We start from the raw sequence: 20,549 nt of genomic DNA on the forward strand, positions 1-20,549 counted from the left end.
ACAAAGCAAACACACCTGCAAAGGAAAAATGGTAATACTCGTTGTTATAGAATGCAATATCAAGTTCAAGTACAAACCTTTTTTAGTTCTTGGTTTTCCCTTCAACACTAAAAGAAGATATGTTTTCACCTTCAACGATAAGAATCTTGTTTATGATTAAAACAAGGCTACTTTTCATATCTAATGTGATAAATAACTGAATGGAAGAGGTTTTCATTAGTGTCAGAAAATTCAGTTCCTGCTTGAATCACGTACTTGATAACCATCAACCATTTGCTTTAACATTGTTCATGCAATCTTAAACTAATGCAACGTAAACATGGGTATGTGGATGTAATATGGCAAGGGAGGAAAAGATAAGTAAATTTAACTAACATCATCATGAAGTCTGATTCCAATAAGAAATATTTATAAATAATATATTTTTCATATATATTACAATTTTGAATACTTCGTCAGTTTTTGCCACTCCCGAAGAGTTGCCGCCATGTACAAATGCACGTGCTGCACATACGGTAGCACCGGCTCTGAGAACACCAAAAGTTAAAATTGTTTAGCTAAAATAAAACGTACTTGTACAATTCATAAATTCAGAAAACAAAAGTACCAGTATATCTTATGTTTTTCCACGCATTATCGGAATGATGAGAAAAGCACGGGATTGTTCAAAATTGGATCATAATTTTCATTAAATTAATCGAAGTTTTCTTTCTTCTTCTTCTTCTTCTTTTTTTTTAACTCGCCTTTGAAACTGATTGTAAGAATAGCAAATTAATTAACTGAACCATATGTACAGTAGCTTACTGTATTATAAGAATTAACACGTTGAATTCAATCAGTTGAAATACATCCCAACAGAACATATACGCATCAATCGATTGAAATAGATCTCAACAAAACATATACATACTATCTTAGTGATACCAAAGTCGTCTAAAAACGGACAAAAAGCATCTTTAAAATATAAATATAATCTTATTACTATACACTGTAATGATTATTTTAGACAAAAACTATTTGCTCGTCCGGTTTGTGGTGGGACTGTTGTCTTTGATTTATAGATTCTCAAATACTTAATTATGGAGACTTCTCTTTTATTGTCAATTTGAATTGATTAGCCCGATAATATGGCCTTCAAAGTTTTGGATTAATGGTACATTCTTTATTGAGATTCGTAGCTGTTTCCATATCCGAAAACGTTCTTTAGGAGAAACTAGTTTCTCAAAGTCAGATCAAGGTGAACAATATTTGAAAATTGGTATCATGTAAGGTGTAATGTTTCCATTCTCTACTTTGTATACTGATGGTACTTATGGAAGTACAAGCAGAATTTAGTTTCTCTTGAATTGTTTACTTTACACTATTTAATTTATTTTATATTAGCTTTATGAAGAAAGAAAAAAATAAAAGGTTAAACGTGCCCATGAATCCCAAATACTGCTACTATGAACTTTACTAAAGGGGAAAAGATGTGTGCAAGAGGACATGATCATTACGAATATATTAATTGGTGTTATGCACAGGACCTAATAAAGTGTGAAAAATACACCGAAGGGACAGAAGTGTTTCTTCTTCCTTTATTTATTTATCAAACATTTACTGAAGTTGAAAGTAAAGGAAAGCAAATCAGAATTTAAAAAAAAAAAGTTGAATGAATGCTGTTCGATGATAAAATTCCAAATTTGACACTTGCCTTCATCTCTAAGATACTTATTGCATAAATTGATACAAATTTTAAATAAAGATTTTTAAATTATGTATATATTAATTTAGATTTACAAAACAAATGTTGCAATATGGCCCATTATTGTATGTATTTCTGATTATGAAAAAATATTTTTACTTGTATATTACCACTAACGATAATGATATTGCCTAAACATAGAAGAAGAATAAAGTAAAATGGTTGCTTAGAATAATAAGTGCCAAAGTTATCTTTGTAAGCGGCATATTTATACGTTTTTCGTAGCAATAAATTTACAAGAAAAGCAGAATTTAATAAAACAAAATTTAGTATCCGAAACAATATCCTACTCTTAATGAGAAAGAGAAAGAACTACTATACGAGCAGAGAAAAGATAGGACTGATTGTCTGTAGGGAAATGTTTGTAGCATTTCTTCACAAATAGTTAGATGGATTAATTGAGAGATAACTAAGTTTGTTAGGTTTACTGAATTGACTTACTAGGGATGATTCCATACTAGAACCAAGTACATGGAGAAAACCTATATATCGTCTGAAAGCTCTTGTCATGCAAAGTACGAAATCGTTTTCAAATCAAGGGCAAATCCGCAACTTGACTCTATAAGGGGCCGCTTTGTTGGTGTTTGTGACCCTATGTATGTCATATTCGACAGAATAAAAATGAATATTTAAATGTATCACGCGAAAGCGCCTGAGCCCATAATGTTCTTTTTTGGCTCATTGCTAGAACGTGAGTTGGGCAAGGGTTTGACAATATCACTTTGCACCCTGACGTACCCATTTGGTCAGTGTTGCCAATGAAAGATGGTTTCTATACTACTGGATGTATATCCATGAAACGTGGCATAAACATCATTTGTCATTGCAGAAAATATACTGTGGACGTATTCCTCTCCCAAGTACCCAGTTTGTCAGTGTTTCCAACCAAATTTTGTAAAAATGAAAAGTTGTAAAAAAGGTTCCGTAGGATGAGACTTTTATACACCAAGCTTGGCAGAAACATCACACGACACTATAGCGAAAAGACGTTGAGCATTACCGTCTCCCAACCATCCTAGGTTATCAGTAAAATGAAATGAAATCTTTAAGTTTTACGTCCCAAGATTATGCCGATTAGGCTAAAGGAGACGGTGATGATGAGAAATGAATGAAATGGTGGAATGAAGAAAGTGGGAGGCAACGCGAGAATCCCGAGAAAACCTACGAGCACGGTGTTTGTCCACCACAAAGTCCACATGGCGCGAGCTGGGATCGAACCAGGGACCCCAAGCACCGGAGGTTAGGTTATCAGTGTCTTCAACCATTTTAATATATATTTTCTCGAAAGGTTGCCTCACCATGTCATAATAATGCTCCTATGATCAGATGTATGCATGACTCATCCAACCTTTTCTTTCTATACGAGCTCCTAACCAGTGCCCTTCGCTGCTGTGTGGTCAACAGTCATGTCTCATGATATATGTTCAGCCACACGTTCATATTATTAGACAATATAAAAATACCGCCAAGCTAGTATACTGCTATTTGAAGAATTTTCATTTTGAAAACGTTAGCAATACTGACAGACGGATATTTGGGGAATGGTACCAACCGCAGTATGTTTGTTGTTGTGCCGAATGATGTTTATTTCAAGTTGTCTCTATGCATGCAATGGTCAGGCAACCTTTCGAGAAAATGTATTTTAGAATGGTTGGAAATACTGATAATATGAATGCTTGTGGGTTTACACTAACATACTACAAACTAGGACGGGTCGCAGTCTAATTATGTAAACCAATGCTGTCGACTTCATGTGAAAATCTTGAATGTTCGCATTGGATGACAACACTGTCAAACTGGGGTTTTTGGGAGACAGAAACATTCACACTATGTTTTCCATTGTCCAATACTGCTTCTGTCACATTTGTTCTATATTCGTTCAGTGGCACGCACATCATTTGCCACATTATGATGTTTACACTTGGTTGGTAACACTGACAACCTAGGATGGTTGGGAGACGGTAATACTCATAGTGTCGTGTGATGTTTCCACCAAGCTTGGCGTATAAACGTTTCATTGTACGGAACTTGTTTTACAATTTCTCATTTTTACAAAACTTGGTTGGAAACACTGACAAACTGGGGTACTTGGGAGAGGAATACATCCACAGTATATTTTCTCCAATAACAAATGATGTTTATGCCACGTTTCATGGATATACATCCAGTAGTAAAGAAACCATCTTCCACATTGTATTTACAGTACATTGGCAACACTGACCAAATGGTACGTCATGGTGCAAAGTGATATTGTCAAACCTTTGCCCAACTCACGTTCTAGCAATGAGCCAAAAAAGAACATTATGCGCTCATGCGATTTTGCATGATACATCTAAACATTCATTTTTATTCTGTCGAATGTGCCATACATAGGGTCACAAACACCAACAAAGCGGCCCCTTATAGAGTCAAGTTGCGGGTTTGCCCGTGATTTGAAAACGGTTTCGTACTTCTCGTGACAAGAGCTTTCAGACGATATATAGGTTTTCTCCAGGTACTTGGTCCCGGTATGGAATCATCCCTAGTTAGAAAATCAGAAGATTTGAAGAATACATTGAACATTTCGCTACTGGCAAGCCAAAGGGGTGATTGTTTCCTCATCAATTCAGCAGTCAGATTTTTCTGTTTTTTACTGTTTTTACTTAGACAGAGGTGTTTGGTAAAAAGAAAGTAATTTAAAAAGTACCAAGATATTTAATGTTCAACAAATAATTACTTATTGCCTCTAAATTGTATTATTTCGGGAAATACCGTCATCTTCATCGGTAACTCAGGGCAGCTCATATGTACACCTTGGCTCTTCTCAGAATAATGTCTTACAATGATTGCGTATGCCAATAGAACAATGAAGGTGTTACAAAACTTGTAAATTATATTACGTATATTACAGTTGGTTAACTAAAATTTAAAGTAATTGAATGATAAGTTAAAAGGTATGTAAACTTATAGGTAACGAGTATAACAGCTATCTTACAAGTATTTTTCACTGGTTAGCCAAGTTCCACACTACACTTTTCGTTTCAAAAATTTAGTGCAAAAATTTATAGTAGAAAGAAAGAGGAGTAAATATAATCGTTGAAAAAAAAAAAAAAAAAGCTAGCACAAGACATTTGCGTCATTGTTGAACTGGGTACACGTAATCAATGCAAAATTTCATTCTGAGAAAAGACTAGAGTTACATGCGAGTTACCCTGAGCTATCGATGAAGGAGACAGTGTTTAGTGAAATAGTACAGTATATCTTCAGTGCAATTTGGACGCAGTAATAAATTATTTGGGCGGCTCAGAGAAAACAATTCATATTTTCTAACTTTCGAAGAAGTCGGAAAAGAAAGTTACAATTCACATTCAAGCAATGTAATGCCATATGAAATAAACTTGCCCTGCCATCTGTGGGTACATTGCCGAAATTAAACAATCTAGATACTGTTCTGTAGTCCGATCGCAGTTCATTCCACCTAATAGTTCAGTTTCACCGGAAGTGACACTTACAATTATCTTTCTCTGCTCATTTTTTACCCATTATATAAATGAAATTATATCTTTAAATATTTTTTTATAAAGTGAAATTATTATTATTATTATTATTATTATTATTATTATTATTATTATTATTATTATTATTATTATTATTATTATTATTATTATTATTATTATTATTATTATTATTATTATTTTGGTTCAAAGTCGCACAATTATTCCCTTTAAGCTTAAAGAGACGGATGATCAATGAAAATGCATGATTGGTAAAATTACATTTTTTGTACTCTTCCACTGGGAATCGAAACCGGGATTATATGCACCAAAGACACATGCACTACCCAGTAGACCAGCGAGGAGAGCGTAAACAAGTTTTAAGATGTTATTACTGATCATATAAAGAATAAATCCAGGTGAGGTTCTATGTAGTAGTTAATGAACTAAAAAAAATACTTTTTTAAAAAACTAATTTAGCACTAATAGAGTCACATTTGCAGTTGAATGCAATTCTATTCAGCCTAATTAAGAAAATAAAATAAAACTTCCATACTGATTTCCTCCTTGGTACGCGACTTCTTCTCGAATAAAAACTCTATTAGTCTCGAAAACTGAAAGCATGTTCATCATTCTTCCAATAGAATAGAATATTTTATTATCATGAAGCTTTACAAGTAACGTTCAGTTAAGATATATGTGTACGTAGTTAAGGTAATAATCAATCATAATATGCAAATCAAGTGATGACTGATATAACTACTAAAATACAGTAAACAACGTAATAATAATAATCACGCCGAAAATGGTAGAAAAAAATTCCGGTTTCAACATTGATCGCCACACAACAAAAATGGTAATCGATAACGACAAGCACTTCTTTTTTGGAATTGATTCAGCGTCTCAAGGAAGCACACGACCTTCCTACACAACATTCTACTAAAACCGAAAATAGTAGAAATTTAATAGTACTTCCTTGGTTTCGATATTGATTTCAGAACTATTGAGTATCACAAACGGTAATAGCTGTCGAAACTTTTTTTTTTTCAATCGATTCCGTGTACTAAGGATAGATTCCATCTTCCCCGTTAACTTTCTATTGAAACATAAAGATCAACCATTTCCGGTTTAAAAATTGACCATCATAGAACAAAAACGATAATAGCTAGCTACAAGCACTTTTTTTTAATCGATTCAGCGTCTTAAGGAACATACCATTCTTACCGTAACGGTAACACTTTACAGAATTTGAAAGTGGTATAAATTTACTAGTATTTCCAGTTTTAATATTGATTTTCAGAGATCAAAAATAGTAAGAGTTATCGAGAAGCAATTTTTTATAATCGATTTAGGATCCCAACAACAGATCCCACGTCCTCAATTAACTCTATTTAATTTGGAAATGGTAAAAATAAACCGTTTCCGGTTGCAATTTTCTTCGCCATAGAAGAAAAACAGTGAGTGATAGTGACAAGTAGTTTCCTGGGATCGATTCAGCGTGTCGAAAAAAAGATACCATCCTCATCCATATTACTATACTAAAAGCGGAAGTGGTAAAAATTTATTAGTACTTCCAGTTTCAAAATTGATCTCAATAGAGCACAAACGGTAAGATATGTCGACAAACTGTTCTGTGAAATCGATTCAACGTCATAGAAATGGTTCCATCTTCTCTGTTAACCCTCTATTCAAACCAGAAGTGATAGAAATCAACCTTTTCTAATTGCAACATGATCATCATAGAACGAAAATAGTAATAGCTTTTTTAAAAATGATTCAGCGGTTCAGGAAAATTTACTACCTTCACTGCATTACTATACTAAAACTGAATGTGGTAAATATTTGCTAATACTTCCGGTTTCAACCTTGATCGGGATAGAACATAAAGGGATAATAGATAGTGAGAAGCAGTTTTCTGAAATCGGTTCAGCGTGCCAAGAAAATATACTATCTCCACCCGTAACACTACAAACGCCAAAAGTGGCAGATTTACTACTACTTTCAGTTTCAATATTGATTTACGTAAAGCCAAAACAGTGAGAGATATGAAAAAGAGTTTTTTCTTTCTTTTTGAATTGACTGAGCGTCTTAAAAATGGGTCTCCCTTTCTCGGTTAACAATCTATTCAAACCGGAAGTGGTAGAAATTACCATTTTCGGTTTCAACGTTGATCGCCATAGAACAAAAACGGTAATAGATACGACAATCAGGTTTTTGCAATCGATTCGGCGTCTCAAGAAAATATACCATTTCCACCCGTATTACTTCACTGAAACCGGAGGTAATAAAACATATAGTACTTTCCAGTTCCAATATTGATTACCATAGAGCAAAAATGTTAAGATACAGTGAATTACAGCTGTTTGGTATGGATTCAGCTTCCAAAGAATAAATTTTATCTCCACCTTTATGTTTCTATTGAAACTGGAAGTGCAGGAAATCTATGATTTGTCGTTTCAACGTTGCTCCTATAGTGAAAAAAAATAGTAGGTAGCAGGAAACAGGTTTTTAATATGAATTCAGTGCAGTAAGAATAGTTTAAATCTCCGACTTTACTCCTCTATTGCACTCATAAATGGTAGAAATCTATATCATTTCCGGTTTTAGTATTAATCCCCATAGAGCGAAAATAATAATAGGAGGCGACAAACAATTTTTTTATACGAATTTAGTATCCGATTAAACATTTGATTAAGTTGAGTATTTGGGACCGTACACTAATGCTGTGCAGTATAAGAAAATCCACATTAAATTGTATCCCTACTGGCAATATATACTGGACTAAATTTCGTAAGCCTAATTAACATAAGAAGTAAGTCCACGCAATGCTTATATATTATCGCACGTACCAAACTACATCAAGCAGATATACAGATGCCTCGATACAATATTTCGTGGTTCTAATTTCAGTTAAGTTTCTGATCCACAAATAGTTCAATTATTCCAGATACACATAGATCACAAAGACCATTACATTTGTTTCATCCAAATACATCCGAACATCTACTCAATGGATTGGCACACCTCGCAACAGAGTATGTGTCTTATTCTGGACTACTTTTAACCTTAAAGAAGAAATAACCATTTACCTCCAACATTACCAAAACCGGAATTAGTAAGAGATAGTAGAAGTTTCTGTTTCAATATTGATTCCTATATAGTGATAGCCGTAAGACATACTAAGAAAATATTTTTGATATGAATTCGGTGTCAGATGAACAGGTTCATTCTCTCACATATCCTCTGTGGCAAACGGAAGTTAGAGACCTGTTTCAATATTGAATTCGCATAGTTTGGAAGGCTACCGTAGTTTCACAACTGTGAAATGAAACTCCGTTTGTTATATTTTTATCTTGATTTAGTCGTAAGAGAGGTAATATTTTATTTCTTGATTTCAAACATGTCCTAGTTTATTAAATATGAATTATTTTTAACTTTGACTTGCTTCTATCTTAGTTATTAATTCTGAATTTTTTATAAAAAGTATTTGGATTTTATCTTATTCCCATTGTCATCATTCACCTAAATATCTACGTAAATATCTTAAATTTCGTGCTGTGATTTTAAATACATTATTTCACATTATATTAATAAACTAAGATATTTGATCTTATTTTGTTATTATCATCTCATTTGGACGCTTAAGTTAATTTAACTTTGATTTTTGAACAAAGCTGACAGTGCTTCGATTTAGATACCCAAAGATATGTAGCTCATTTTTTAAATTTTTATGCTTGTGTTTTCTAATTTCATGATATAAATCAACAAATTACAGTGTTTTATGACCATGTGTTTATTAAGTTGTTTAACTTTTTGTGACTTGACTTATTAACAATATATATTATTTTTTAATATATATCTTACTCTCATCTATGTATAAAAATGTATTGAAAACCTTACAATGTATCCGTCATGTGTTACTATTCAATGAAAGAAATTAATTAAAATGAGTTACAAATGTAGAATTGAAATAATATGAGTAATAATAAATGAATAATGCAAATAATAGAAAATATTTATTGATTAAAACCACATAATATTATACAAACATACAGAATAGTATAGGTGTAAATCTATATTCTTTATACTTTGTTAATAACTCTAATCGTTCAAAGAATTTTCACAAGGTACGCTTATGAAGTTAAGTAATAATTTAACAGTTATATTACACAGTTAGAGAATAATGTAAGGTCCTCACATAAATTGTATCTTATTACATATAGTTTAGGATACTACTTGTAAAAATTTGTAGAATTCCAACAGTTCGGGAGTCAGTATATATATAAGATGTGACAAGTACAATATAAGGAAAAAGGTTAAAGTAAATGTAGATTATAACGTCTGAATGCACAAGAACACACATAGATTCAGTGGACAGAGAACACATTATTGAATGACATCCTAAATTGTTAAAAGTGATTATATCAAAGCGATTATAAAATAATGGGATTTCTTGATAACAAACTCTATTAAAAATAATTCAGATACGTAATTCTTGTTCTACTTATCACAGACTTAAAGTTTCTGAATATTATAAAGAATAAAAAAAATCTTCAGCAAAATAAGTATTTAATTTTTGCTTTAAGTTCTCCGTCTCTTCTGAAAAGAGAAAAGAAAAATATTAAAAGAACGTGGTAACATTGAGTATCTGATCATTTATATTCTACGAGTTATTTGTGAATTGTTTTTTGGTTGTTTCGCGGGTGTTTACTTTGTAAGTTTTTTTTTCCATCTTGTTTGTCTTAGTGTGTTTATCTAAGATATTTGCTCTGTTTGCACCTAACTTTTATACAACACAGATTACTCCAACAAAGTGCTTTCTGGAAAATAGACGAGTGCAATTCTCCCATGCTGAAATGAAATTTTAAATTGATGTAGTGATGCAAGTGTGATTTCATATAAAACTATGTGATTTATATTTTTAAAGCAGTCATTCTATTTTGTTTTGAGAAAAAAATGATTTTCATATGTTATAGCTATGAAGTAATCAGGAAGTCTTTGGAGCCTCATTCCTTATTTACCCAGCCGATCAATAGTAGATAAGTGCTTAACATATAGACTAGCATAGTTTATGGACACACTCATGGCTTCTTTTCAATCAATTATTCTATTTAGGTATAAAGTGTCATGAAATTTCACTTATAATGTTGGATATTAGATTAATGATATCTAATTTAATGTTAGTTTATAAACAAAATGGTTGTTGATACGGTATTCTGAAGGTCGTTCAGGAATATTTAGTTTTTTAAAGTTTTTTTTTTCATAATGAATCACAATTTTTCCCTTCTGCAGTTCATAAGCACAATGCTGCAATATTATTAACATTTAACGAAAACACAAATGTCCAAAGATAAGGCTATGCAAATCGATAGAACTTTTAAGCTGAACAAAATGATATGCATGCGTATAGAAGTTCTTCTGTAGTTTTTGAGAAATTGGAGGGAAACCAGTTTCTTTGTAAATCTAAAAATTGATGCTTAACGAGAAGCATGCCAGTTACTGAGATGAAACTGATACTAAAATATACTTCCATTAAGCTCTTCAGTATGACACTAGTACGACGACAATACATAGTACGATTTATGTTCTATTCTAAAAATATAATTAACTCTTAAATTTTAATTTCTATTTAATGAAAGTATTGTCTAAAATTAAGACATGTATCAGTCGATAGGTTAATTGGAACTTATAACATACATAATTAAATATGTGGTCCCAGTTTGATTAAAATTACTTTAATAATCACCAAAATTTATCTTTTTATAGTTATTTCAATTTATAGTTATTTCAATTAATTAAACTATTTTTGTTACTTTTAAACTTTGTATTTCCTTAATACTTATCATTCATATTGCAGAAATTAAAAATACACTTCAATTACTTCTGGCTTCCTCACTTATTATATCTTTAACAGCATAAATAAAACAAGTTTAAACAAGTCTAATCACAAGATTTGTTATCATAAGGTACCAGACTATTGTCCTTGTTACCCCATAACTAAATATACATACAGCATAAATAAAACAAGTTTAAACACGTCTAATCACAAGATTTATTATCATAAGGTACCAGACTATTGTCCTTGTTGCCTTATAACTAAATATACATACAGCATAAATAAAACAAGTTTAAACACGTCTAATCACAAGATTTGTTATCATAAGGTACCAGACTATTGTCCTTGTTACCCCATAACTAAATATACATAAACGTTATCGTTGCAAACTGAACAAAATGCTAATAGCTCGTAGTTAAGCTCATATGTATGCCTAGCTTTTGAAAAAATAGAAAAAAAAACTTATGTGGCGCTTACAGATAAATCATTCGTAACTGATAGATTTTATTTTGTTAAAGGAAGTCGTTATTTATATACTATATATATATATATATATATATATATATATATATATATATAAATTACACTGTGAACATAACAACTTGTATCTATTGTTATTAGTGTTTTCCTATCGTTGACATACACACTACTTTATGCACATACTACTTGTAAATTTATGTAAAGAATTAAACTATTAAAATTTTTATAGATCCTACAGGTGGAGCACGAGTGACAACAGTCATTCAGCCGTTTTTGCTTCATCTTGGAATGGCGTTGGTGCCAAGGATTTTGCGAATTCCTTTCCCTCTGGAAGCTATTGACGACAATGGAATTGCTATAAATAAAACAGTCCACCAATTCGGCAGAGACTTTGCAAAAGCTTTCGCATGGTACGTTGAAGCATTGTATAAACACAGACAAACAGTTGGTCCTCTTAAAGCTATTTCTGACTGGAACGCTTGATAGTAAAAAATGTAAGATAATAAATTCTAAGAAATACAGATGTTCATATTAAGAATTGTATGTAGGACTTAAATATATATATATATATCATATTTATTAGTAATAAATTCATTTTGTAACTTACATGTTTATGTCTTTATTCATCAATATTTTTAAGTGTAGAAGTAATAATTTTTACAGGCTTTTTATTTCGCTCGAATGACAGTACGGTTTGCAGCTAGTGTCTATACAAAGAACGGCGGGAACATGCAATTCCCTGTGTATAGATCTGCGGGAATTGTGACGGATCTAGGCTCACTTTTTCGGACTTAGTTTCTGAACGAGTTTCCAGCTTTTTGTGAACAGGTGTGTACAAACCACGGAATAATGAAAATAAAGTTAATATTAGGAAACTGCTACAAACGTGGTCTATTTGATAAGAAAAATGTTATTCTGATTTATAATACAGAATAGAAGGCAAGAGGTACATTATAATACGTGTCGGTTTCTATTTTGTATCTTTTTGTTTCGCAGCAGTTGTTGCCTGTTATCAAAATAGAAATAATAATAATAAAAAAGAGTACTTCATAAAGTAGAGACTATAATGCTACAGGGGTTGTTTGTTGTTTTACTATCTATGATGATAAAAACAGTGACTTCAAATGAGTAATTAATTGAGAATTATATATATATTTTGATATTATGCATACATTACAAATTTCAAAATATTTCGATTGTAGACACTAATTGTTTTACTCTTGAGAAATTTGATATGTAGTATTAACAAACAAAGCCATTGTGTTCAAAACACATCAAGGTGAATGAAGTATGGATCAATATAAGTTTGTCTTCTAAGTGAAATGAAATTATTCTTATATCTTTATTTGTAAATCTTCTTATCTGATGCACTCACATTTGTTTCTTGTTCATTAAAAAATGTAATAAAAAGCATACTCTAAAAATTCTCAGAGTGTTTTGACCATTTAAAAAAAAATAATATTTTGAGAACCGCTGACGTAAGATTCTCAGTGCCAAAACTAAATGCCAGTGGAACAGCGAAACACTCTCTGAGCATCTCATATTTTAAAAAGCAAACCTTTGTTTCTCTAAATCTGAGACTATTTAAAACTGGCTACTAGTATTTGTATTATACATCAGTACATGGTATAACTCATTCCTTGTCTACAATTAAGACTTCAAATCTTTTTGGCATACTTTAAACCTATGTTTTGCACACATTTGAAAATTCAATGTTCTGTCCCTAAATGAAAAGAATTTGTTATGTCATTAGGCTTTTGTCGCAGGTCGCTTAGCTTTGATTTTGTCGTTAGTATGTACCATAATAACTCGATAGAGATCACATCTAGACTGTTGTTCAGTCCTTGTTCATTCTGGGTTACTGCTCTGTTGTTGAATACGGAAAATAAAATACGGAATATTGCCTCTCAAAATAAGTTTCTCACTCTCAGTTTTTGGTCGGTGAAAGGTTGCAAAAATATTTCATCACTAGGCTGAAAACACTCATTCGTTGTTGGGATCACACAGTCCCTGATTACTTTCTTATATTTCTTATTGTTCATGTTTCTTTCTTCAATATGGATTTTGCCTGATCCATACACGGAAAAACACTCCCGAACTATCTTTACTTTAATAGAATATTTAACATGCTTTTTGATCCACTTCTTTTTCAAAGCTTCAATTAAAGTTTCTCGTACATACTATTATCTTTTTATTTTCTGTACATAATTGATAGCTTAATTACTGAATACTACCCAGAAAAAGATAAATGATATTTGATAGTAAAGTAAACTTTGATAGCAGTGATATTTATTTTATATATTTGAGAAATAAAACAAAAACCAAGAATTATTTGAAATATGCATTTCCAATGAATTACTTCCTTGATTTTTTAAAATGCATATATTAACTTTAAAATTAATGTATGGCAATTGTTTACCTTTCTCCATTGGTGAATGATCTGCTCTCGGTATAATTTAGTCCAGGGGTGTCATTTCTACGTCATAACTAGGATACCTTTTTGATCGTTCTGGTGTTTCCGTGCGTCCAACCCATCTTCAAATAGCTTCGTCCGCGCACTCCTAGACTAAATTTATGCGCCATAATCATTCACGATACATTTTTATTGTGTTGAGGTTAAATCCCAGTTCAGAAGAGTTTTCTGAGATAAAAATCGAGCATGAACCTTTGTTGTAATTCGCATTCGACCACATTTTTATCTTCAACCAAGCCTAGGTGCTTTTTTGTTCTTTCAGTTGCTTTGCAATACGATGAACATACGACACACTACCTTCAAAATTCTGATTATTACACTCTAGTTTTTTTTTTTCAGTGACACCTCAACTTTTATTAATTTCAATGTAGTCTTTGTATTGTCCATTTTCACAAGCATTTGTTTGTCGTCAATTTGGGGGATTATTTACTAGTGGTCTGTGTTGTTTATAAGATTCTGTACCAGAAGACAACAATGAAAATAGAATAAATGTTCAAAATGAAAGTTCATTTGCTTCTTTGTCATTAAAAATAGATCTGAGAATGTCATGAAGTGTAAACGAAACGCACTAGAAACATCATAGAGACTACAGTCATTATTCTAGATGGGACTAATAAGTTTTTTCATCCTAAAAAATCGATTTTGCTAATAATTTATCCAGATCTTTATATAAATGGCTGAGGCAGGGAAGGTGATGGTGTGAAGTAGTATATAGGATGCACATATCATTGGCCCATTTTTCATTGGGGGAACAATATTTATTTATGCTGAGGACTACCTGCAAATGTTACGAGATATTACCTATACTGTGTATGCCGGGCCGTTCCTAAAATTCTTCCAATATGATGACGCACCATCTCATTATGGAAAAGTATTAGGCAGTTCCTTTATGTCCAGTTTGATAGTAAACAGATTGACAGATGAGGACCAATTGAATGGCCAATCAGATCACTAGATCTTACGCCACTTGATTTTTATCTATGGAACCAGTGATTTAACACTAGAATTTTTGGTAGGTAACACTAGAATTTGCGGCCATTTTGAAAACGGTGCCCCAAATCGAAAATTGTTTCCTACAAAAGTTGTTTCGTATTTCAAGGACTATTGAATGAGGTATGATTCAATACATGTTCCCATTTAAAAATTTGAAGTTGGCCCCTGGGCCCCCTTGAATGAGGGCCCTGTGGGTCACCACGACAACACCATGTGATGCGCCCTATGACATTTTCCTATCTCAGTTTTTGTTTCATCTTTTTATTCTCAGCCATTTCGGATTTATAAGCACTGGACGTTTTATCTGATATAGGACCCACTTTTTGCGGCCATTTAAAAACGGTGGCCCAAATCGAAAATTGTTTCCTACAAAAGTTGTTTCGTTTTTCAAGTACTATTGAATGAGGTATGATTCAATACATGTTCCTATTTGAAAATTTGAAGTTGGCCCCTGGGCCCCCTTGAAGGAGGGCCCTGTGGATCACCACAACAACACCATGTGATGCGGCCTATGACATTTTCCTATTTCAGTTTGTGTTTCATCTTTTTATTCTCAGCCGTTTCGGATTTATAAGCACTGGACGTTTTATCTGAAACACCCTGTATATAATCCCTTTTGTTAAGATTCCTAGGAACACTATGTAAGTGGCTCAATTTGATGCAGCCCTTGTCAGAGCATGAATATCACATTCAAGTTCTTCGCCATCATTCTTGTCAGGAATGTTCGTATTATTCATTATAATGTATTTTGTGTTAACTTCAATACAATGTAATTAATTATAATTTACTGGAGAGGATTGAGGAATGCCTTCGAGTCTCATCCTAAACGATGGGAAAATCCCAATCTATACCTCCTCGCGGTAGAAAGCAGATATTATTTTAGGTGGCCAACATAGATTGGGACCGATTGAGACTCAGGATAAGGAGTCAACCTCTACCAGATGCCAAAGGCCTCCCCGGAAAGCAGATAAAGGGGTAGAAGTCAGGGTACCTTTTTGCCCTTAGGAGGAGAAATTGTTCTAAAAAGCGGATAAACTACAAGGTGGTCAACGATGTAAAGATGTGAAAACGAAATGAGAATACTGCCAAATGATTTTTTCTCAGAAGGGATGAAGAAGGGGAATAAATACAATGATGGTTCTCCCGGTTGGGACAACATCGAGAAGAATGATCAAAGGAAAAAATAACAATTTTATTATAGCATAGGAACCTGGAACGTACAAACTTTACGACATACGGGTAAATTTGAAAATTTAAAAGTGGAAATGGATAAATATAATGTGAATATAATCAGTTTAAGTGAAGTGCAATGTTCAGAAAAAAGAGATAGTATTGGGAAATTACAGAATAATGTATTCGGGTGGCGATATAGCTGAAAATGGTGTCCCGATAGCAACGAGGGACGAAGTAGCAAGAAGCGTAATGAAAATGGAATGCTGCAGTGACTGCTTGAAGTTTGTAAAGCCAAGTGCAAAACCAGTGGATATTGTGATAATACAAGTGTATATGCCAACAACTTACCATAATGACAATGACGTATGATGAGATTAGTAACATATTGCATCATTACAGAAGAGATAAAGTCAATGTCTCCAACAGTATAATAGGAGAAGGAGTGCAAATAAGATGGTAAGAGCATTTGGACTAGGTAGAAGAAACGCACGGGAACAAATGCTTATCGACTTTTGTAGGCAACATAATATCGTATAGACAAATACGTGGTTTAGAAAAAGAAAAATCAAGCTGTACATATGGAAAAGTCCAGGAGATAAGAAACACTACTAAATCAATTACATTCTTGTCAAGCAACGTTTCAGAAATAGTGTACGAGGTACGAGACATGACAACACTACCAGGAGCGGGCAATGATTCCGATCACAATCTCCTAGTGAAGTAAGTGCAAATCTGGTTAAAGTCAATCAAGAAAAATGGGAGGAGAAATCGAAAATGGGACTACCCAACTAAAAGTTGCGGATAGTAATGTGAAAGAAAAGATTGCAGAAAAATCCTGTGCAAGTGACGATATGGTAGGCAGAGTGGAAAATATTTGGAGATAAGTGAAACAAATTCTACTAGACACACGCCACAACAACCTTGGGCAAGATGGAAAGAGAACAGTATGAAAGAGCATGAATAACTCAAGCGATGCTTAAGAAAATGGAGAAAGCGGAAGGGCGAAAACCACGAATGCTAAAGAATACAGAATAATGAATTGAGATGAAAGAGTGACAAAGACGAAGAAAAGTACATGGAACAGATAATGAGGAAATGGAACTTCTACGACATGGGAGATATAATCTGATACTTCAGAGGGCATAAAAATTAGGAGGGAAAGCTGAAAAAATAAAGAAAAAAGAAAAGAAAAGAAAAAAAAGAAAAGAAAAGAAAGTGTTTCATATTTGGAATCGAAGATCAACAAAATAATATAACAAAAGTATACAGCAGATTGGAATCGAAGATCAACAAAGTCATGTAATCACTGATCATGAAACAATCCTTATAATCTGGGAAGAATATATAAAGGATCTATATGATCAGAAGAACCACTCAAAAATATTGCAATCGAAGCAGAGGAAGAGGTGGATGATAGAAAAAGGATACAAGATATATTGAAAAATGAAGTAGTACAAGCCATCAAAGACATGCGAAGAAAGAAGGCTATGGATAGACGACATCCTAGTGTATTAGCTCAAGGAATTAGTAGACAATGCAATGAAAGTACTAATTTCACTTATTAACAAGATCTACTGAGGCCAAAGGACTGCATAACCTAAGAAAAAGCAGGCAAAGAAATGCAATGATTATAGAACCATTTGTCTTACTTCCAGCCCTAAAAAGATTATTGCGCCCATACTGAACAGGCGGCAGAAAAATAAGATAAAAAAGATGTTGGAGGAAGATCAGTTTGCATTTCGGAAAGTAGTCACAAGAGATGCTATTTTGTTGATGGGAATTATGCCAAAATGAGCTCTCGACGTAAAGGAAGAGTTGTTTTTGTGGTTCATTGATTGACAAAAAGATTTCTGCCAGATGAATTAGACTTAACATCTGAAAATACTTAAAGAAATCAGGATCAACTAGTGAGACCGATGACTCATTTGCAACCTGTACATAGGACAACGAATGAAGTTGCGCTTGAATACAAGAGAAATCAGTAGTGTGGAGAATGGAAAAGGAGTGAGACAAGTATGTCACCTCAATTATTCAACATTTACAGCGAATGCTTAATAAAGGAAGCATTAAAGTTGAAGATTTCAACATTGGAGGGCAGATTATTAACAAGACCAGATATGTGGATGATATAGTTGTTATAGCTAGAACCAATATAGAATGGTAGTCAACGTCGAAAAATCGTAAGTCATAAGAATATTCCGTGGAAACACGCTCTTGCGGGTAGCAGTAGAGTGAAGAAAACTTGAAGACGTCGATCATTTTAAATATCTGGGAAGTATTTTGACGAATGACACGCACTGCACCAAAGAGATTAGGTTAAGAATTGCAATAGCCAAGATGCATTGAACAAGAAAAGACCACTTTTAACTAGCACGCTTAGTGTTGGACTAAGAAAGTAGTGCTACATGGAGTTTTGGACTATATGGGTTCGGAGACTTGGATATTACGGAAATTAGAGAAGAAATATTTAAAGAACTTTGAAATGATGTGTTAGAGGAAGATGGAGAGAATAAAATGGACGAAGAGAGTAACAAAGAAAGATGTTTTAAAACGACTAGGAGAGAAGAGGACGCATTTAGCCAGTATGCTTCGTAGAAAGGCCAATTGGATTGGACACATCTTGTGGAAGGAAAGCGAGGAGTAGAAAGAAGAAGAACACTAGTGATCGATGATTTGAAAAATAGAAGAAAATATTGGGAATTAAAAGAGGAAGCTGAAAATTGAGAAACGCAGAAGAAATATTTCCAGGCCTGAACGTTAAATAAATAAAGAAAAACAGAACTCATTAGTTCCTAGGTGAAGAATAATATACTGGTATAGAAATTTTTTTAAATATTTTTTTTCAATTATAGTAGAGAAAATACGTTTGGTCGATTTATTTTAAAAATGTAGTAACAAAAACATATAAAATCGGCATACATAAGAATTTTAACTCAAAGATACCATCGATTCTCAGTGTAACGTTTGCCAGGTTCTTTGATTCATGGTGAATGGTGTGTGGGATCCTTGATTCAATTCTCGGCCAAGTAAGCTTGTAGTTTACAACATCGTACCTTGGGTTTTCTTAAGGTACTCCCGTTTCCTCCTACATTCTCATTCCACCAATTCTTCTATCATCATTCACTTGTTTTAATCATCCTTCTCCCTTAGCCTAAAGGATATAAACGTGAGACGTTAAACTGAAAGAAGATTCTTGGTGAAAATTGTATAAAATTCATAAATATTGCTTTTTTTTCAGAAATTAATAATTGTTTATGAATTGTAGAAAATTGTATACAGAACTAAATAAGGATCAAAAAATATATAAATATATTTTTATGATCCAGAACGTAATATCAAGAGTTTATACTTTAAGGAACTGCTAATTACAGCGTTCCACTCTTTATCTAGGTTACCTTTCTCCGAAATCTTTAAAATTTTTCAAGGGAGGATTCATTGGTAAGTAGCAAATTTTTTGTTAATTTTGAATATCCCCCCATGCGCCCATGTAATTATAATTACCTACTTACTAGTTTACCTGAAGACTCAACATCGTGTCCACATCCATTTGCAATAGTTTACTTAGAATAAATTATTTCTAGCTATTCTCTTTATTTAACTGCATAACGACTTGTAATAGTACTTTTAACTAGAGATGCAAAAAAGCCGGCTTTTTTGAATCGATGGTTTTTTCACATAAAAAACCGAGAATTTTGGAAATTTTGGCTTTTTTCATTTTCATGATTTTTCTATCCAAATAGCTTTCTTATAGTATATTCTATAGTTAGATAAGATTTCCACGACCTGAATGCCATATTTAGCTCTGTAATTCACCATCAAGATGGATGGAGTACATATTTTACGAATTAAAGCTAACATGAAGAATGTAGTATTTGAGGGCAATTTTACAGGTTATTTAACTTTATTTTAACTTTTGAGTTATCGACATTTTTTTCCTTCTCTAGATCATTTTAGTTTGTCATCCGTGTTTCATTTCTAAGAGCTTAGTACTCCAGCTTCTAGCACGAAAGTTAAACTTACGTTTTTCTATATATCCGTCAAAGCATACGTTTTTCAATATGTCCGTCAAACCGTATTTTCACATTTCTGTTATACTGTAGTTGTGCAATGATTTAGCAATAATTTTCCAGATACAACCTTGAATACCAATTTATACAAATAATCAATAGCGGATTTAGAAAAGTACTTTGGGAGGGGTTTCTCTGATTGTTTCGTTTTCTAAAAAGTCCTAATTTTATTTGGGAGGTGCTTGAAGTTTATGAGTACAGGCATAACTAATATTTCGTTTCGTTTATATGTTTAGCAATAATCTTCCGGATACAACCTTGAAGATCATTTTATACTGAGAATCAGTGGCGAATTTAAAAAAGTGTTTTG

At 32.8% G+C, this 20,549-nt stretch overlaps 1 protein-coding gene across 1 annotated transcript in view; it reads left to right on the forward strand.

Moving 5' to 3' along the window:
- Positions 1–12,139, forward strand: part of LOC145694059 (uncharacterized) — a 33,786-nt gene extending 21,647 nt beyond the window's left edge. The window contains exon 3 of the mRNA XM_081770202.1: positions 11,763–12,139. Within this exon, the coding sequence (XP_081626328.1) occupies positions 11,763–12,016 (254 nt within the window). The 3' untranslated portion in view covers positions 12,017–12,139. The remainder of the gene's footprint in view (positions 1–11,762) is intronic.
- The last annotated feature ends 8,410 nt before the right edge of the window (positions 12,140–20,549 follow it).

Source organism: Thermobia domestica, chromosome 9, assembly GCF_964235325.1.
Source record: "Thermobia domestica chromosome 9, izTheDome1.hap1.1, whole genome shotgun sequence".
Classification (NCBI taxonomy): domain Eukaryota; kingdom Metazoa; phylum Arthropoda; class Insecta; order Zygentoma; family Lepismatidae; genus Thermobia; species Thermobia domestica.